The sequence below is a fragment of the Lepisosteus oculatus genome, chromosome 6, assembly GCF_040954835.1.
Source record: "Lepisosteus oculatus isolate fLepOcu1 chromosome 6, fLepOcu1.hap2, whole genome shotgun sequence".
Classification (NCBI taxonomy): domain Eukaryota; kingdom Metazoa; phylum Chordata; class Actinopteri; order Semionotiformes; family Lepisosteidae; genus Lepisosteus; species Lepisosteus oculatus.
Window position 1 is genome coordinate 57,231,720 of NC_090701.1, and position 20,679 is coordinate 57,252,398.

General features: G+C 46.7%; 1 protein-coding gene across 4 annotated transcripts in view; it reads right to left on the bottom strand.

The window, feature by feature from the left end:
- Positions 1 to 720: 720 nt before the first annotated feature.
- rock1 (Rho-associated, coiled-coil containing protein kinase 1) overlaps positions 721 to 20,679 on the bottom strand; it is a 64,550-nt gene continuing 44,591 nt past the window's right edge. The window contains exons 13-34 of one of the 4 annotated variants that reach the window (XR_011189955.1): positions 20,550 to 20,598; positions 20,021 to 20,156; positions 19,485 to 19,576; positions 18,492 to 18,738; positions 16,603 to 16,709; positions 16,116 to 16,266; positions 15,346 to 15,506; positions 14,250 to 14,434; positions 13,524 to 13,593; positions 12,320 to 12,423; positions 11,541 to 11,706; positions 10,948 to 11,041; positions 10,587 to 10,675; positions 9,792 to 9,983; positions 8,846 to 9,011; positions 7,318 to 7,388; positions 6,539 to 6,627; positions 5,632 to 5,710; positions 4,724 to 4,985; positions 4,159 to 4,366; positions 2,096 to 2,415; positions 721 to 2,057 (exon numbers count right to left, since the gene is read on the bottom strand). Coding sequence is in view for 3 of the 4 variants with exons in the window: in XM_069191630.1 (XP_069047731.1) it covers positions 2,400 to 2,415; positions 4,159 to 4,366; positions 4,724 to 4,985; positions 5,632 to 5,710; positions 6,539 to 6,627; positions 7,318 to 7,388; positions 8,846 to 9,011; positions 9,792 to 9,983; positions 10,587 to 10,675; positions 10,948 to 11,041; positions 11,541 to 11,706; positions 12,320 to 12,423; positions 13,524 to 13,593; positions 14,250 to 14,434; positions 15,346 to 15,506; positions 16,116 to 16,266; positions 16,603 to 16,709; positions 18,492 to 18,738; positions 19,485 to 19,576; positions 20,021 to 20,156; positions 20,550 to 20,598 (2,734 nt within the window). In the remaining variant the exon portion in view is untranslated. Of the gene's footprint in view, positions 2,416 to 4,158; positions 4,367 to 4,723; positions 4,986 to 5,631; positions 5,711 to 6,538; positions 6,628 to 7,317; positions 7,389 to 8,103; positions 8,154 to 8,845; positions 9,012 to 9,791; positions 9,984 to 10,586; positions 10,676 to 10,947; positions 11,042 to 11,540; positions 11,707 to 12,319; positions 12,424 to 13,523; positions 13,594 to 14,249; positions 14,435 to 15,345; positions 15,507 to 16,115; positions 16,267 to 16,602; positions 16,710 to 18,491; positions 18,739 to 19,484; positions 19,577 to 20,020; positions 20,157 to 20,549; positions 20,599 to 20,679 lie in introns of those variants that run through there. The other 3 variants (XM_069191631.1, XM_069191630.1, XM_069191632.1) reach the window with 3 other exon arrangements.

Sequence of the window (20,679 nt, forward strand, 5' to 3'; positions counted from 1 at the left end):
AACAACAGAATAGTAATTTCAAACTAGAGGTTTTTTCTTTGGTTCATCTTCGGGAATAGCAGCTTGTCATTGAAGAAGGGCTTTTCCCCCCCACATTTCATGAATTTCTTTCCTGCTGACAGATTTGTCCAGAACTCGACATTAGAAGTTTATCAGCAGTGTCACAATCAAGAGGCCTCAAGAGGTAGCAGGTGTGAAGTATCGTATCATCCGATTAAGGCAATGTAAAAAAAACATTATGCTAATGCATAATTAAAAGCTGGATGAGCTTCTAACAGGAAACTGCCTGTAAAACTGCACTAAGAAGAGACTGAAACAAGTACAAGTTTACAAAGGGCAGACAACATTAAGATCAGTTTAAGAAATTCCAAATCCCCAAGTGACTGAAGCATAGAAAAATCTTGTTACTTGGCTCCAGAATACTTACCCAATGAAAGAAGATATTTTCACAGCTGTTACCTCTCCCCCACATGATTCTGCTGAATCGAGAGGGTCGAAGGTATTGTGTGCAAATGCATATTAGTAACCCACTGTATTAAAACAACCAATTTCCCAGGTAAGACCTCAAAGAAACATATGTGCCACCAAAATTATGTTATTAGTCCAGGTTGGCTTCGTAAACATGCATCGATATTTCCCAACAGTTAAAAGAGAAGACGTCTGCTCTCCTGCAAGTGGCTCAGCTTCTTTCTCCTGTTTAATAAGAAGCAACTCTCTCAAGACAGTACATAAAGATATGTTTATTAATACATATCCATCAGTGCGGCCTTCAATGCCATTGAAACATGCAACTCAACCGAGACAAAATTTGTATTTCCAGTGCTTCTTTTAATGAACACAACTGCAAAGCCATTATAAATTACTGAGGAGGTATTCGTTCTTTAACAGATTTAACTACGCCATTCAGGTCCTACTTGAGCCCATTAATGAGGGTTAGAGGTTACCATCATTGCAAGTCTTTGAGCAATATGTAGAATGAAAGATGGAAGGAAGATCTGAATTCAGCTGCAGCTTCATACCACAGCAGAGGTAGATCTGTTCCCTGTGGTGGAAAACGCACTCCGAAGAGGCAGTTTATTGGTGGACTGTATAGAATTCATGGAGATATGTCACACGCCTGTGAAGGAAAACTGGAGGATCAAATAAAAATTCTGATAAAATCAAAAAATGAAAGATCTTTTAAAAAGATTTTTTTTAGATTTCTACATAAAACAATATGGCAATAAAACTGTTATCCAAAGTTAAGGCACTAAATAGGCCAAATGCTACTCCTGTTAAGTGTTCTAAGAATAATTTACATTTCAAACAGTGCAGTTTCTTACATTTTTTTGTTAACTTAATGTTTTCTTTATCAACAACTTAATGAGGAATCATGGTAAGGCAATACATTACAAAATAAAATAATTATAATAAAAATATTACAGAAACATTGTACCCCAAAACAACTCAATATGCCAATGGTTTTCTGTGCTGTTAGTCTTCTAATGCCATTAGAATGATGTACTGATATGGCTTGGCAAATAAGAATGCATAGATTAAAAACAACCTGTCCACTCACCCATTCTTCCATTTCTCTTACCTCAGTTTCCCCCCCACAAATGGAAAAAAAAAGACTAAATCATTTTACAGAACAAGAAGCTGCTTGTCTTGCAAAATTAACGGGACATGAACATTAAGGCCGCAAAGGATTACAGTGAAGGCATCGAAACCAAGGTGAAGTCTACCCTAGCGCAGCTCCCCGCCGAGTCCTGCAGTCTCAGTGGAAAAAAATCCTGGACTCTCCCAAATCCACTCAGCTCCTGCAAGAACAGCTTCCCGTCTGCAGGTCACTTTTTTTTCCACCTGCCCTACATGGAATCTTTTTGCAACAATTTGAATCCCTCCCCCATCCCTAAAAAGTTCATCAAAAGTTCCTGATATGAATGAAGAATTGGTACCAGCAGCCTCTGGCCGTGTCCCCCGTTAAAAAACGAATAAAACAAGTAATTTTGTCCTCTTCCTTTTTTTCCCCCCGGCTTCCATTTTTGTTAAAAAAGTCTCCCAGTGAAACCGCGTGCCTGAAGGCATCACGTAGTCTCCCAGTGAAACCGCGTGCCTGAAGGCATCACGTGATCAGCAGCTGCCGGCTGTCCACGCGGGCAGGCTCCAGCGCAGGCTGCAGGGGAATGCACAAGCTCATCGGCGGCAGCGGGGAGGGAGCAGTGTCCTGTGTCACTGTAACGAGTCTGGCCTTCCAGCACAGGTCTTTGTGGTGGCAGAAGCTCAGATTCTTGTGAAAAAATAAAATAAAAAAAACTATGCTTAAAAATCAAGTCCCCGTGGCAGCCCCCGGTGCACGTGGTTAGCTGGAAAAGGAAACAGAGGACACGTGTGAAGGACACATCTCGTCTCTCGTTCGGTTAGACCACACAGGTACTGGGATAGAAGAAGACAAGAAAGGCTTGGTTAGGGTGGACTGTGCTCTTTATCTATGCCTCTTTACCACTGCATGGATGAACCATTTACTTTGGTCTGGATTTTTGTTTTATGAAGGGGTGAGACACAGAAAAGGCCCTGCCCCGCACTGCCTGGCCTGACCACTCGGCGTTTCTGATGAGAAAGGCATTTGCAATTTCAAAAACAGATCTTCTGAGAAAAGACTGTACCCCACAGAATGAACGGAAGGGCAGAGAATGACCTGAAAGGTCTCGTATAACAGGACCTTGCATATTAATTACTACCTGGTGGTCAGGATGCCCGTGGGTTTTAATATGCCCATTTTTATCATAAACTATTATGTAACAAGGTTAAACCCGACACAGCACACCCTGTGGTGTTGCCACAGGGTAACATATTCCTCATGAAGACAGAATTACTTGTCATTCTTCATGATTATTATTTCCTACTGAGAAAGCTAGGATAGGGAGTTATCACTATTCCAGAATTATGAAAGGAAGTTAGTCTGCCAGAGACTAGTTACCCTGCACTCTCAACCCTCTGAAAATGCAAATGAAAAACACCCTCTCAATCATCCTCTCAGATTTAGACAGAGACCAGTCATTTACATTTTCTAGATAATGTGGAGAACTGATTAAGGCAAACAAAGTCCTTGGGTTATAGTTGAAAGTGTAAAATTTAAATCAAGCAATGTTGTGTTAAATGTCTCTAACACAGTAGTAAGACCTGATTTACAATAACTCTGCACAAATTTGGCCACCAAATTATAGAAAAGATATTGCTGCACTGGAATCAGTCCATATAAGAGCAACCAGAGACAGTCCAGGACGTAAGTGAATGTCCTGTACTGAAAGGGTGAAAGAGCCAGACTGGTCGGTCTCGAACAGAGAAGACTATGAGTGGAACTGACCCAAGTATTCAAAACCCTCAAAGACTCTGACAAAGTCAACTCGGTGGGCTTCTTCAGAGTGACCAGCGGAGGAGAGACCAGAGGGAACAAGTGGGAAGTACAGGGACGTGCATTTAAAACTAGGAACAAGAGGCACTCTTTACACAAAGGGTTGTGGGAGTTAGGAACAGGCTACCCTGCCATATTGTCAATCTGTTACTCTGGCCTCTTGCAAGAAACAGTCGGATAAGATCCTTGACTACCGCAAAGGTCACACAGTCTCCTCTCACGTAACCCTTCTCGTGCTCTTCTGTTCCAACTGCTACACCTGCCACTCTGGAACCACTCATCGTATTCTACCTGGGCAACAGACAGATGTTCTGTAGGGAAAAATACTGCTAGGTCTACTCTAGGCTACTTCACAAAACAAGCAGGTACTGTTGGCTTAACAGACACCATCGTGTATGTAAATCCTGCTCCAGTTAAGAACAGGAAACAAACAAAGCTCTGAATTGAGCGTGTCATTAGACACATACTTAGTGATAAATCACTTAAAAGCTCAATACCACATGGACCGGGATTGTGATAACTTTACCTTTTCTGAGAAGGTACTGCTGAACAAACAGGAGACTTTTAAAATACTATTGTTGGGGGAATACTGACACACAACACACCCTGAATATCCCAAGGAGAGCAAATGTTTCCACAACTGAAAAACATTTCCTGTTGTTTCAGTTCAGAACAAAGCACATGCAGTGTACAAATAAAAGATCCCGTCGCAGGGGAACGCGCGGTGTCGACGCGGAGCGCTGTGGGACTCCGGGGCTCCTTACCTGGGCTTGCCCGTCACACTTTTGGGATTCCTGCGGAAGGACTGGTTGGCCACGGAGCGCGTGGACATGGTGCGCGGAGAGGCCCTGGTGAAGGAGGAGGGCGGGGTCTTGGGGATCTTCTTCCCCAGGTGGCCGATCCACTTCTTCTGCTCCTCCTGGGACAGCGCCAGCAGCAGCATGTCCCTGGCCGTGGTCACGTCGTAGTTCACTGTCGAGACAGAGCAGCAGCTGAGCGGACGCCAGGCACGGGACGATGCTCCCAAACCGCCGGGAGCAAACCGCCTGGCGTACCCTCTATTGGGCCCTCTACAGCGCTACAGCGTTTTCCAGCTTTCCACATCCTTCTTTCTGAATCCGATATAAAGCAGCATTATTTTTCTCAACGGCAAACATTCCCGAACGAGAAAAGAAGGGAAATCAACACCGAGAGCGGTGGCATCTATCACACGGATGACTTCAACCACAGCTGTAAGCCGCCTGTACTTGGCCGCTCTGGGCCAGCGCTGGCGACTCTCCCTCCAGCGCTGCTCGTGCTCCTGCGACGCCCGGGGGCGGCGGGCTGTACCTTTGCAGGGCGCGATGACGTCCTCCTTCCTGTCCAGGTGGTCCTTGTGGCACTTGACGTGGCAGCGGCGGCACTCCAGGGCCGGCGGGGGCTTGAAGACGTGCCACAGGGGCTTGGCGCAGGCCTCGCAGTTGGTGGGGAAGTGGTAGAGCGTGGGGATGAACTCGTGCCCCTTGTGAGGCAAGCAGTTGGTCTTCTCGCCCTGGTGTACCGATTCCGTGTCTGCGTCCTTCCTGCACTCCCCCTCGTTGGCGTAGAGGATCTGGGGAGGACCAAACCCCACGTTCAGAGGTGCAGAAACGAAGACAAGAGCGCGTTCAGAGGAGTAACGCATCACTCCGCAGAGCGGACAGCCACCAAGCCTGGAGCACTTACACTTATCTCGGTCTTTTTCACAAAATCACTTAAAATGGCTTTATAACATTTCTTTCTGGTTTTGTCCTCAAAGGTTTCTGTACTTAAGAGAAAACTTTCCACTAATGCTCTTCACAGCTTAAGCTTTTAAAGTCACTTGATAATAGAGATTTTTTCAGCTTTACATTTTGATATTGACCACAGTCCATACGTAGTCCAAAAAATGTTTAAAAGTCACATTTTCAATATAGTCTTACCGATAATGATTAAGCCCAGTCTGTTTGATAAATTGAACATATCGTTTTTAAAGGAATGGCCTGTTAAAGCCAGAGTACCTTGTGTAAAATAGTTATAAAACTTTTTTATAGCTATATCCCCCATTTCCTTCCTATACAGAGCCAAAAAAAAGTTTGTGAACCCCTTAGGATTTTCACATATTTGACATATTGTATTTGAAACCCAAAATAATAATATATCTCTACCCAAGTCCTAATAACAGATGACACGGATGACATAAAACAAGGTACTCTTTCAACATTTATCTCAAACGATACCTGGAAAATCCTGGGGATTTCGTCGGTTTCGGCTCTGTACACATCGCCTTGCGTGACCGGACGTACATGGAAGAGTTTGCTGCACGAAGGAAATACATTTTGTTAAAAAAGGGGCCTCAAGATCTGGATGCTATGAATTTTACACCCATTTTCATCTGACATTTTCATAGTGTCCGAACTATGAAAAATGCACACTGCTCTCCCCTTGTCCTGTCTAATAAATATGAAGTGGAGCTTCAGACATACAGGACATTCATATCAAAACCTAATACACTAGAAAAGGCAACTTCCATTTGCTTTAAGGTAACATGCTTTTAAGTAATGATTATCACATCCTTAACACATGTGGTGTACTGTTACATGTTTTGTTCAGTTTTATGATATGCGTTTAATAATTTACACTTAACTGTTATAGTACAAGGTAAAGAGCATAATGGTCACTGACACTACAGCTGTAAAATATCCTTCCCTGTAAGACTTGGCAGCTACAAAGTAATAGGCTTCTCTGTTAATGTGATACACAGGTGCCACTCAGAAACAGTACTGTTCTTGTCCCAGCCAATTTTTCACTTGAGCTTAGCCTGGAGGGTACCAAACAGGTATCAGATCTGTAGCTATTGGTATCAAATCAGAGCATTTAATAATACAAAACAAAACTTAGAAACGTACAGCTAGCTCCTTGTTCAAAACATGAATCAAAACAGCTATCTTAAGTTCCAGATGTATGCCTGATCAACTGCAAACTCTAAAACAGAGTCACCTGAAGTCAACCAGTGTTTATTTCTTTCAATCCAATGTAATAATTCAGTTTTCCTGGAGAGTTCTTCATGGTTAAGCTGAGACAGTGGCGAGGTCTTTTCAAAGGTGCATGTACTGCATGATAGAGCGCAGACTCAACAATACTCACTCAATATCTAGTACCATGGAGGGGTTCGACTGTTCCTTGTCCTGTTCATCATTGTAAAACAGGATCTTCTTGCTGCTGACCACCACATACTGAGGACAAAAAACAGAAAGCAGTACTTTTTTACACCGAACGGTAACAAGTGTAAGGATAGAGGGACTGATTCTGATGCATAATGTGAGTCACACATCTGAAAACCTCTAGTTCAGTTCCAGGCCAAGCTGAGTTGCCAAAACTGGCCACTGGTGTTCCCACAGCGTACTAGTGAAGAAACTGGTTCACTGAAAAATTCTGTGAGAGGCAAGATTCTCGTCCATGAGTGAATAATCATGGTGCATTATTAATGACCATCATCACCTCTCCTTTCCCCTCCCCTGCAGGCCAGAGGGGTATCCGAGTATTTATAGATCTCCAGCTTCTGGTTCAATGGAGACCCTTAATGAAATGAAGCCTGGGTGTGCACTGCTCTGGAGATGATGCAACACTGCCCACAGGTTAAGTAAGCACATTGTGCTGAGGTTGATTCACATGCCACAGCAAGCTGTACTAGACAGGCAGCTTGAACTGGCTGCAAATATCAAAATATTCTTCCCAGAGACAAGTTGATTGGACAAATCTGGAAGAACGGACCCCCTGCCACTCGAGAACGGGCCTACCTGCCCCTCAAACCTCCTCTGCCTCGCATGTGAGTTGCAACAGCGTATTTAAAAGAGAAAGGGTCCGTCCAAATTCTGGCGGGGAGAGAACAATACTGAAAAGGAAACGAAAAATAAGAAATATACCTGCTTTTTCCAGCCGTATCGTTTTATGTTGGCTCTGTTGGGTATCGACAGCCAGCCTTCAAGCCTGGACTCTGAGAAAGACAGACAGGAAGGAAATGGTTGGTCTGGAAGAATCATGAAAAAGCACTGGGTTGGGAACTCATGCAGGGTTTAGAAGCAACTAAAAGAAAAGGAAAACAATAGCCAGAAAGCAGCTCAAAGAACAGAATCGTGTCACATAAAATATTCACAAGGCATGCTTTGGCACAAAGCAATTAATTCAAAACAAGCATTATCTACTGCTTCTTATTTCAGCGAGTTCTCCATATAGACAGCTGAGGTCTGTTTGGGCAACGTTTTCATGTTTAACCTCCTCGCTGTTCGTGCCAAAATAATACGAAAATTATCCTCCCAAGTGTCAGGAAGAGGCTTCTGGGGCCTTTCAGAGCAGGGCACATCAACCCTGTGCCGTTTTCAGCACTGTGGAAGTGTGCCCACTGTGAGGAGCCACAGACTTCACTTTCTCTACTTGTCGCAGAAGTCTTTTTTTTTTAAATAGAGGTCTCCATTATTCCATCTGGACTTATTTAATTTTGCTTCTGAAGTCTGTCTCGATTCTCTTCTGAGTTCACGCATTTCGTGAGCTCAGTAAATTTATAAAGAATGTCCTTCACTCAGAAAAGGCCCGTCAGAAGCGCTGCTTAGAGGGGAGGACGCGTGTCAGACTGCAAACCACAGCCAAGGAAAAGAGACAAACACACATACACAGGGCAGGCACAGACGAAGCCAGAACTCCAATTTACTCACAGAGGAAAAAGAATAGAAGATACAAAGATAAGGAGAGCAGGGAGAACCAACTAGACATGGGGAATAAGAAATGAGAAAGGAGTTTAACAGACTGATACAAAGTACTCAATGCCCACTGAAAAAGGAATAAAACCCAGAGTAACCACAATTAGTTTGTAGATTGGCTTTTCTATTGATATTTTGATGCGTAAAATGGCACAGCAGGAAGAGTGGTAGCTGAGCCTCTCCCCCAGTTCAGGGCTAATTTACACCAAGTGGCAGGTACGTAATCTAAAATAAAAATGACACCGGTAAAGTGCATCGGAACCCTCTGAACATGACCTATCATAGGTCTGCTGCTCCACCTTGACCCTTTCAGTGACGGGTCTTGAGTCTAAACTACTGAGAAGCTGAGACCTGATCGGTTTTGGAACAGGAAACAAACGAAATGGAAAAAAAAACAGAAACAAAAAAATGGCAGATTTGTTGGCATGGATGAAATGTGGTAAATTTACTTGAGCTCAGCTCTTCAGAAACCCGGCTTTGTTCCCCTGCAATGATAATTCCGGCTTGCAACACTGCTGAAAGTGCCCCTTGTTTCCTCCACACACAGCCCGTTTAACAGGGCTGCCTTTCATCTTACAGCACCAACAAACGGCTAGACAGACGCACTGCCTCCAAAGAGCTGCCCTTTCCTGGTTCCTTCCCCTTTCGCGCACAGAACCCGTCAGAGCTTTCCGGACCTCAGAGGAGAGCGGCCTACCTGCTATGTTGCCGTCTGCCTCGTCCGTCTGCAGGCTGGCCACGCTGGAGTTGTCCATGCGCAGCTGCAAGTCGTTGAGCTTCTCCCTCAGCTGCTCAATGTCGCTCTCCTTGCTGTCCAGCTGCATCTGCAGCTCGTTGCGGTATGTGGACTCCTCAGCCAATTGCTTGTGGGGGGAAAAGAACGATCAGTGTCTCCGGGGATGTCTGCATGAACAGCTATGTGTAGCAAATGCGTTCTTTTCATACGCCATTTGACATGACTAGTGTTCCATGTTTTCAGTATTCTACTACAATATACCTCGTTATAAAAGCCTAATTTAGCTCAACATATGTATTGCCCTCTGAGCACAGAATGTTTTTTTAATCATGTATCATTATTTGCGATCACTGTACATTACACACACACACACCTGCATTCTGCTGGAAAGCATATTTTTGGCATGTTTCAGTCAACACGTCAGCAACATTTGTAGCAAACTGCAGCACTGAAAAGTGAGCTAAAAGGGCTCAGGGATTAGTTTGCTTAAGGGACTGATGAGGCAGACCATTCACTGGCTGTAAACACTTTGTTTTGTAATTATCAGAGTCTGAGTGTTTTAAATGGCAAAACAAAATCACCCAATCACCCAAAGAGACATTTAAAAGGGATGCCACAACATAAAGATAAACACTGAAAATGCCAAAGACTAGAAATCAGGCAATATTTAAGAAGTGCCTTAACTGCTTATGATTATATTTGAGGTGTACCATCAACATCATTACAATAATAAAGTAGGGCACACATTGATGTTAAAAGACAGTAACCCCTTCAAAGAAACTTGCAATGCCTACAATATCGACTTTGCTGAGCTGAAACGAAATGTCTGCCAAACTTGCACGGAGTATTTCAATGAAAATTTCAATTCCAGTGCATCAGCTTCCACAGGCGAATGGGTGCAACGTACTGCCTGCATCTCGCTCAGCTCCTTCTGGTACTTGATGGCCATGTGGTTGAACTTCTCCTTCTCCTGGTTCAGCTCCAGCTGCAGCTTCCTGTTCTCCTTCTCTTTCTTCCTCAGGTCCGCGGTGCTGCCCTTCTTCTTCTGGTCCAGCTTCATGTCCTTGCGGTTCATGATCTCGGCCAACTTGTTGACCGCCTGCGGGAGCAGACCAAGAAGCGGGCCAGCAGGTTAAAGGTTAACCGTTGAAGAGCACCTCAGGAGAGGCCTCGAGGTTTGAAGGAGAGGAAAAGACAACACTTCAATTCTCAGCCCTCAGGGGATGAGCCAGTGTTGCACTGCTTTACCAGAACATTCACTCAGAAAACCCAGGGTGAGAGAGAGTTTGGACAACAAGAAAGCTCCCTTAAGACCGACTTCACACCTCTGCTCATCCCAATGCCCTGGAAATGACCTGGAGGTCGTGGCCATGAGTTTTAAAAATGGCTGCTATGAACCAAACAGTCCACCACAGCCTCCCAGCTGTCATGGTTCCTGTGTCCAAGCACAGCCCCAGGCTTCTCCTTTTTTGGGAACCATTATTAAAAGAAAAGGATAAAACATTTTCCTCGCACAAAAACCCCCCAGTGCCCCATCCCCACCAGGAGCCCCCCTCCCGAGGGTTCAATCCCCCAAGAAGAAGTCAAGACCGGGACTGCTGAAGTCCAGCGCGATGAAGGCTGGCGCAGGCCGGAAGCAGCGGTCCGAGGCTCCGATGGTCCACACTCCCCCCACAGGAGCACACAGCCTGACACAACCCACCTGCGTCTTCAGAGTGCGCTCCGTGTTCAGGATCTTCTCGTAGTAAGCTTTGACCGAGTTCGTCAGCTCTTCCTTTTCGGTAGCAGACACTGAGGAATCAAAGAAGCAGGGAGGTGAGTCTCTTTTTGTCTGTCGCTTGTGACACTGCACATCATGACTGGAGACGGACCTCCAACTAGAGTTAGTGTTGATCATGGGCAAACAAAAAGTAGAATTAAGCTGAGCAGCGTCCTGGAGGCCAGAAACGCAAAACACTCTCAATGAGCACCAGCACAAAACCAAGAGATCAAATAAACTAGATCTAGATTTTCCATCAAAGAAACATTTAACCCCCCTTGAAAGTGCACTTCGGAGAGGTTACCTTCTTCTTGGACCCGCATCTTCTCACTGAGCTCGGTCTTCTCCTTGGAGAGGTTTTCCACGTCTTTGGTCAGCGTTTTGTTAGTCTCTTCAAGCTGGCGGCATCAAACACAGAACCCTCAATAGCGACGCACTGCTGCTCAGGGCACTCTATACACACCACTTTATGATGTCGTAGCAGCTATCGGTTATGAAACAGTCGATAACTAACAGCGTAACTAAACATCCGTCTGGACCATTCACAAAGAATTCTTCTGGACCCACAACTAGAAAATATATTTCCTGCGCAGGATCCACCCTCATCCATACAAAAGCAAATGGCCACAGAAAAGCAGGCCCTGCTATCAAATCCATTAAATCCTAATTTAATGTCATCCAGGCATGCCTTTTCAAAATATTATCTATATAAAGAGATGAATACCACTAGATGATACAGAAAATTGCCCCCCATCTTTTTACTTCTTAAGAGCTGGATGAGAACCGTGGGCCGGGCGACCCCAGAGCCAGCCAGCCGCCAGTCTGCCTGCTGAAGCTGCCACAGTCGGGTGAGGTTAGCTCCGGGACGTCCAGCCCGCTATCCGAGCCGGCACTCACCAGGGCAATCGTGCTGTCCTTCTCGCCCAGCTCCTGCCTGTGCCGCGCCGCTGCCTTCTTGCTCTCCTGTGTGAGCTCGAAGTACTGCTCCTCCTGCAGCGCCCGCGCCAGCTGCTCCGACTCCGCCTTGGTCACGGTCAGGTCCAGCTGCGCCGACAGGGAATCCCTGCGAAGCACAGGCCGGCGAGGGGTGATCCACGTGCACAGCACTCCTGCTCCCCGAGCCCCTGCCCCCAATCCCTGTCCATACCATGTCTCCACCCCTCCCTGCCCCCTCCCCTCTCCGCCCATTCCCCCCCCCCATACCATGTCTCCACCCCTCCCTGCCCCCTCCCCTCTCCGCCCATTCCCCCACCCTTCCGATACCCTGTCCCCACCCCTCCCTGCCCCCAATCCCCGCCCATTCCCCACCCCCCATACCATGTCTCCACCTCTCCCTGCCCCCAATCCCCGCCCATCCCCCCCCATACCATGTCTCCACCCCTCCCTGCCCCCAATCCCCCCCATACCATGTCTCCACCCCTCCCTAACCCCACCCATTCCCTGCCCCCTCCCCTCTCCGCCCATTCCCCCACCCCTCCGATACCCTGTCCCCGCCGTTATCCCAGCTCAGCTAGCAAGACAGGAAGTCAGACACAACCAAAAATGGACAGAGAACAGGGGAAAACTCTGTAAGAAGTGACCTTAAAAAGCAAAACATCTCGGACACCTTTAGATCGCAGTGTCTCAATTGCAAACCACGACAATAAATGCATCTTTAATTAAAAAAAAATGTTTACCTTTCAACATTCATGTCCTGCACCTTCTTCTGCATGTCCTGGACGAGCCTGTTCTTCTCCGTGATCTCCTCCTTCAGCTCTTTGACCTGAGTCTTGTATAGTGTCTGTGAAGAGATCCGCAGTCACTAGAGGCTGCGCAAGGACCTAAAGCAGCTCTCCGGCTGCCATCTTTAAGGCCCAAGACTCCTCTTCTGGGAAGTGGCATAACTGATTACAATAACAACCATGAGCCTTTTGGACCAAGGGATGCAAAGTCATCTGTCCACAAACTATTTTCAGCATAATCTATAATTGACTGCTAGTCTGAGGGTGCCAAGTCCTGTTGTATGACATGAATCCCTGAGGATCATGAGACCAAAGAGGTAAACACGCTGCACAGTGCACCCACACTCACGTCAGGCGCTGCAGATGTCTGCCACAAGAGCAGTAAACTGGGTATTCAGTGACCTCTCTGCAGAATGTGACTGTGGCATGATAAGCGGGGAAACACTTTGCAAAATAAAAGGCTTCTTGAAAAACCTCCCCTCATTTAGCTGTGCAGCTCTCAACAACAAGCACAGTATCCGTTTTATAAGATAAGATCACTTTATTGGCCCTATACAATTTCTTACATTAGGAATTTGTCTTTTTTCGCATTCCCCAGCTTGCTCTCCATGAGACACACAGATGGGAAGAGAGAAGCTTGGGGTCAGAGCGCAGAGTCAGCCATTTATACGGCGCCCCTGGAGCAGTTGGGGTGAAGGGCCTTGCTCAGGGTCCCAACGGAGTGGGATTCCTCTGCCGGCCGCGGGATTTGAACCGGCAACCTTCCAGCCACAGGCGCAGATCCTGAGCCACAGAGCCACCACACGGTTATGAATGTTCTTTTTGTTGCACTCTGCTGAACTCCTTTTTTGACACAGGCTAACAGGCACACCACGCCTTTGCACAGGAGGAAAAGAGGGCCGAGTCGCGTTCACCCCGACTGGAAGCCTAAGCAGCCCACCTCCAGGGGGGTTGTACAGCTACACAGTGGTGACTGACCAGCAGGTGGCGCAATGGGAGGGTGAGCCCACAGAGCACAGACGGCCTGGTCCCTGCGAGCCGGGAGACTTCGGCTGCTGGTCACACATTCCTGCTATCTTTACAAGCGGATCTTTAGGAAAACCTGGGAGTTTGCCCACTTCCCGAAAGTGAAGCAACGTTCATGAGGCAGAGTACTCACCGAAAAATACTGCTCAGCTTCCAGCTGGTCCTGCAGTTCTCTCATCTGTCCCTCATTCCCTCTGTACTGCCTGAAGGAAAGAGCAGTCAGACCCAAAAAGTCAGACTTGCCAGCAGAGTCAAAGAGCGTCAGGCACAGGCTCAGCTGAGCAAGGCCACTGCTGGTCTCCTGGTCTGTTCAAGGCTTCTGCAACAGCCTACTTCTGTCACATGGTTTTTAGCACAAAAACTTTTACAACTTACTACAAAGAGCTACTGAAGACATTTTTTGAAAAACTTAAGCAGCAACATATCAGCACAGTCATGGCCAGTGAGCAATTATCAAACTATGTAAAAGATTTTACTTGGACTGACATCCAACTTAAAGGACATTTTTAAATCCTGTTTTCCCCCCCAAACACAACAAATATTAAAGGAACAAAGATTCCTGTAGATGGTATCAGTTACTTCTGGAAGAACTTAAAAATTACAGAACCAAGTTCTCTACAAGAACATGTTTACAGGAACCCCGAGTGAAGGTAAAACATACATTTTTTTAAAATCCCAAATTAAAAAAATACAAGAAGGGGTAGTTTAGTTAGAAAACCGTTTACACGAAGACATTTCACAGCTGTGCCGAAACAGCTGTCACAAGAGAACTATGAGTGGTTTTAGGAAAGAAGATTCCACTCATGTCTGGTGAGTAACTGAGGTTGACCTGAGCTCACGGGTAGCCTGGCTGTCTTACTTTGTGAGCTGGGCCAGCTGGAACTCCAGCGACCTCTTGGCCTCCAGGGCGGTGTTCATCTCCTGCTTGAGCTGCTTCTCTGACCCCTTCATCCGATCGGCCTCCACAGCACGCGTCTTCAGCTCGGCCTGGGCCTGGACACGCCTGCCGGACTCCTGCTCCAGCTGGACACGCACACTCCTCACCTGCGGAGGGGCCAGAGCGCACACTGAACACCCTGCATCCCAGGACATCGCCCGGGCTGCCCCACGCCCTCACGCCTCCCCACACCCTCCTCTCCCCAGCGTTCCAGCGGGGAGAGGAAACATGGTGGAAAAAAATCGTACAGCTCTGAGGATGCAGGGCGTAGTAGTGTACCGTCCACTCTTCACCCTTCCCGCCACAGGGAGCTGTGGGGCTCAGTGTGGCACAGATCTTCCAGGTTTAAATCATTATAACATAGGAATGAAGAAGCGGACGGTAAAAAACTTGGAACGTCTGCAAGTTGAATACTCCCGTTATACTTCAATAAAGGTAGATAAATGGGTAGCAAGCTGGAAATTGTGGTGTATGGCAACACAGCATTGTACTGTAGGTCTGGGTTCTGACTGAATCTTAGCATAGGACTCTAATGTCTCCAAAATCTAACACCCTGTGTATAGGACTCGGCATGACTTTGTGCCAGTGGCTCGGAGCCCCAGTTTCTCCCTCACCTTTTACCTACACTGCTTCATCTTTGAGTCTTACACAGTTATCATCTGAATATGCTGTAAAGTTTTAGCCCTTAAACAGCAACTTACAGGTGCAACTAATTTGTTTTAAGCGTTTTTCAAAGACAATGGCAAAAAACAGGGTGTGCTCTCAAAGACTTCTTCTTGTGGGTGTTAGTTAAGATTCAATATCATCCACTTTAGCTTTTCCTTACCATTTTATATAATGTAATCATATTTTTTTCATTAGAAGCTGCTTTCCCTATACAAAAAACGATTAATGAATGAGACAGAAGCACCTCCCAGATACACTGAAAATGCAGAAATGTGTTTTACTTAGAGCTCATCAGCAGTAAAATGTCTTGCTCTTGGGGGAAACCAACCAGGGGTGTAATGACAGCACTGACCTCCTCCTCCAGCCTCTCCTTCTGCTTCATGACTTGCTCGATCTTCTGCACAGACTGCTTCAGGTCGAACTCCAGCATGGAGCACTGCTTCTCCACCTCCACCACCCTGTTCTCGGCCTTCAGCCTTGCCATGCTCTCCTCCGACACCTTCTGCTCCACCGCTGCGGAGAGCACACACCCGTTCACACCCGCGCCGCGCCTCCCACACAATCCCTGCCTCCCCAGGCTTTGCTTTCCTCCAGTTATCTTTTTATTACTTTTCAGCTCAAGCAAATGTCCGCCGCCCCCCTTCACGGCGACATTCAGCTGACAGCCTCGGCCTCGAACCGCACTGCTCTGGCTCTGGAGGGTCCGGGAGGACAGGCCTCCAATCAGGGAGCAGGGGGCAGAACTGTGCCTCTCGGAACACCTTATCTCAACCGGACACCTCATCTCACGGATTAAGGGGTGGGCCCTCTCGCAAAAAGTTTGAAACAAAACAAAAGCGAGGCGGATGAGGACTCAGAGCATCAGATGACTTCAGGTCAGGCTTCCAGCTTGGCGTTTCAGCCTTTCACCGGGAATGAAATCGCAGGCTTTTACCGCTTCTTGTACGGGGATGAGTATATAACAAAAGTACTATAATATATTAATCTGAAGAGGAAACAAACCTACCGACCTGTCAAAATCTCTCAAAAGTGCACAAACCATTCAAAGGGCTTCAGACTAACCACCGCGACCTACGGGAAGATGGGGAGCGGTCGTCTCCGACGGCGACGGGCCCCGCCTACCTTGCATGGTGGCCGACTTGGCCTCCTCGATGGACTCGTACTTGTCCGTGAGCCGGGCCTTCGTCGCGGCGTGCTCCGCAAGCTCGTGCTCCAGCCTCTGCTGCAGGGTCTTCAGCTTGTAGTTCAGGTCAATCTCCAGGTTGTTCTTCTCCTACAGAGGGGGCCCCACAGATTAAAGCTCCCCCGTTTGAGACGCCCTGCCTCTCCCCAGCCCAGGTGAGGCACGACTGGCCGCGCCATTGCCAGGCAAAATCACGCTAAGGAGACGCATCTGTAACAACGGCTAACTCTGAAGATCTGGGTTTCTCACTGACATACCTTTGAAGCATAATAACCAACCAGCAGCAGCCAGAAGACAGCCAGTCAGGATTTCCAATACACACAAATGCAACAGGAAAGTTGGAAGGTGAAATACGTTCACATCGTATGCCAATAAATTGTTTCTAAATTTTATAGATCTGACATGACCGGCACACTAATGTCTTACCTTCTCCAAATTATTGCTTCTCTCTTGGGCTTGCTTCCTTTCCGTTTCCACTTTTGAAAGCGTCAGTTTGAGGTTTTTCAGGTCTTCTTGCAAACCAGTTATCCTTCCTGGCAGTCAGAAGAAGACAGATTCGCTGCTTAGCTCACACACAGTCTTTAGCTCCTGCACACCAAATGGCTGATGGATCGTTTTGATTTCACTAAGGTTTCAATGTGTGACTGAATGTCTCTGTTATACGTGCCAGGCAACGGTTACAGCTGTACTGCAAAATGGTCAAAATTGTTTGCGTTGACCTTTACAAGTAACGCAAATAACTCACACCTTTGCTTTTAACATTCTACATTATTTCTACAATGTTAAGTTTAATTTTGCCAGGGATTGTAAATGCTTTGGTTTTCCCAATATTCTACAGTCAGTCAGACCCATCACTCTTTCCCAATATATACAGAGATAGCTGCCAAAAGAAGCAGCACATCATAACAACACAGAGAACACCTGGACTTGTGTATAACACTCTTACTCCGTTTGCATTACAAAAGAAAGCCTGAAAGTGAACATTAAGACTTTAAAAGTGAGTGAACAAGGTGTGTCGCAGTACAGGATGACTTCCTACTAGCTGCCGTTGGGGTTACAAAGCCAGTAGAACACATTAATTCATCGTCACAATATTCAGCTCAGTGTGCCCACTGGTTCGTGAATAACAGGCGTTGTGGTACTGATCAATTATGAATGAGCCCAGGCCTGGGGGGAACTAGTCTTTATCGGGGTAGCTCCATGACAAAACTAAACGGTTTACACACGGCCTGTTTGTTGGCCAAATCATACAGCGATGGCTTTAGCTAACTGCGGGCAACACGCTGTTCATATCACAGCATGTGCAAGTTACATCTGAGCGATTCTGGCACAATGCGGTTAATAAGTGGACTGTAAACAATTTCAGCAGTGCATTATGAATCTGGAGAGCTTAGAGTGTGAAATTCCAGTCTCCCACACAGATGCATACCCAGACACGATGGTTTTCAAGCAGAGAAACTCAATGTGAAAAAAGCACAAGAATAAAGTATATATAGCGTCCAATGGTGGGATGCATGAAGAAGATGTCGGCACCATTTTTTTTCTATTTAAAACAATCCAAATAAAGAGATACTGTTTATCCAAAGGATTAGCTACCTACAGTACCTACAGTACAGTGATTGTACCTACAGTACCTACAGAATGTCTGCTCACCCTTTCCAAAAGAACACATTTACACATTGTGACACACAACCTCCGAGTGGAAAACAAATGCTCAGACATTCTGAAAAGTGATTACAAATGTAAACCTAGAACAATGGGTTGGATAAGCGAGTTAGTACTTGGCGAAAGCGCCTTTTGATTGATTACTTGTCCAAACAGAATAACGGCTGTACGTACCAGCTCACCTAGATTCGGCAGTGTGTGCCCACTGCTCCTTACAGAACTGTTCAAGCTCAGTCAGACTGCGAGGGGACAGCTGGTGGATGGCAGACGTCAAGCCAGCCACTCCACAGATCGTAAACTGGACTGAGGTCAGAGCTCTGACTGGGAAAGTTGACCTATTTGCTCTATAGGAACTCATTTAATGTATCTTGATTTCAGACTGTTGGGCCACAAAACGTGTTACTTTGGAGAGGGCAGACTTTCTGTAAGCGCTGCATAAATCAGATGGGAAAAGACGGACTGATCAAATGCTGAATCCTTACTCAGCAAGACACCACCTGTCTTCAGTTTTAAGATTTCCCGTTACTCGCGCCAATCATTGTAACGTATGTGCAAAAAAGAGTAAACTCCGAGGCAGCCCACAGCAGCTTAATGCACAAAGTGCTCGTGAACGGTTACGAGCGCTGTCCCAACCCCTCCCGCGGGTTTACCCTGCAGCTCCTGGATCTCCTCGGAGCCCTGGCTCCAGTTCCTCCGCTCCGACTCGAGGGCGGCCTGCAGCTGCAGCACCTCCTTCTCCAGCTGGTGCCGGGCGCCGTCCGCCGCGCGGCTCTTCTCCTGCAGCTCCCTGTTCACCGTCTCCAGGTGGCTCATGGACTTGGTGAGCTCCGTGTGGCTCTTCCGCAGCCTGGCCGCCGTGTCCGACTCCACCCTCAGCAGGTCGTTGGCCTCCTCCAGCTGCGGACAGAGACAGTGCTGGAAGCTCCTGGGCGGCAGCTGCTCTCACACCACACCTTCAGCTCATGTCTTTTTACCACCCGTCTCCATTCTCTCTGCTTTTGATTTCAGCACTGCTACCATCAAACTCACCTCGGGGCACTTGTCAGAGCAACTCAGAGCCACTTCTGAACGGATCCAACAGATTCTGAGCTCTGGGTGCAGGCTCACATGGTTTTACAGACTTTAAACCCCAACAGAAGGTAAAATAAAAAACAGACCCCTACCATGGTTAATGTAATCATAATTCAAGACAGTTGGAGACTTTTAATTTTATACCAATACCACTATGCTAAGGCTGTGTGGTCTATTGCACAAATGAAGGCTCTCCTAATATGTTATTCATGTATATAATTAGGAGGCTCCAATCAGTTGAAGCCGGTCTTCACTGTAGTCACTGTACCCAGGACTAAATTATGGACTTTTGGTGACCGTGCCAAAAACCGAACAGCTTTGTCCCGGCAGCTGTACAACTCCCCATCTGGGAGTTGTCACCTATTAACCTCCTGAACACGTGCGAGTTCACAGGATATGAGAAAGTCAGAAACAGGGAACATCTGCATCATTAAAGGGAACTACACCTTGCGTGTTCAGTGCCAGCCAGTCAGCTCTGCTCCTCAGCCACGCAATCTCCTCATTCACCCGGGATCGCGGGACCCAACCTGCTGTGGCAGAACGAAGGCCCCCTCGCTGTCCGCTCCACTTACTTGTTTCTGCAGCTGTGTGATCTTGTCGTTGGATATCTGGGAGTTCTGGCTAATCTTCCTCATGTCCTCCAACTGCTCTTTTAAAGTCGACACTAAACACGGAACATAGTGGAGAAATTATTGCAACACACTGCCCCCTCTCTCCCTCAGCCTCTCACCTGTTCATACCTATACAATAAAATAACAGTCTCTTAAGCAGCAAGGCTTTCCGAGACAGCATGCTGGCAATGTTTTTAGCCTGCTCCAGCAGAAACGGGTTTGGTCAAAGAAGCCACCTATCCCTTCTTCTACAGCAAGGCACACTTAAAAACTCTTCAGATGTAGTCGTTTCAATGTAGACGAGACTTCAGACAGAAATGACCTGAATGAGAGGTCAGGCTCTGTGCGTGTGTGAGACATCTGGTCCTGGACCACTGTTGTCAATGACAGTGTGGTAAAAAGAGCCACTGAGGGACAGTAATGCTCAATTGCTCACGAGGACGCACCCCAATTCCCAAGGAAAAAAATAACAGCAGCGGTAACACTACCAGCCTCACCCTCATTTTCCACATTGCGCCTCTTCTCAGCCTCCTGTTCAGCCTTTCTTTGGTATTCAGTAGCCCTGTGCTGTGCCATCATCTTCTCCTTCTCTAGGTGGGACACAGTGGAATCCATGTTTTTCCGTAGGTTTGTCTAGGAAGAGACATTTCAGCACCATTACTCAAAAACCTGTGACTGTACACTCCTGCCCTGATTATTAAAAACAGTTAGCAGTTCTGACATGGATTGTATAATCGGGAAATAAGAGAAAAACTGACCTACGTGACGAGTTTCCTCTCTACATGTTGAGTGTGACACAACAACCCACATCCATTCATGTACAGTTATACAGGGACGAGCCAACACAGAGTCAGTTTCAGGTAACTGTTAATGTACATAATCCGATAATGCAGCTAAGATGAAAATAAAACACAAATGTAGTAATGCACGTGCAACCTTCCCATTCCATGTGTCAAACACACTAATATTCCTTCTCCTTAAAGCAGAAAGTTTAGCGCTGTTCTCAGAAGACACCCTCTTGCTTACCTCCTCGTCCAGCTCCTTCATGATCTTGTCCAGTTTTATGTTTGAAGCCCTGCGGGTCAAACAAGAAAACGTTCATACTCCCCACATTGCTCACCTTGTAAATGAACACCAGAGTTTCATCCCAGTAATG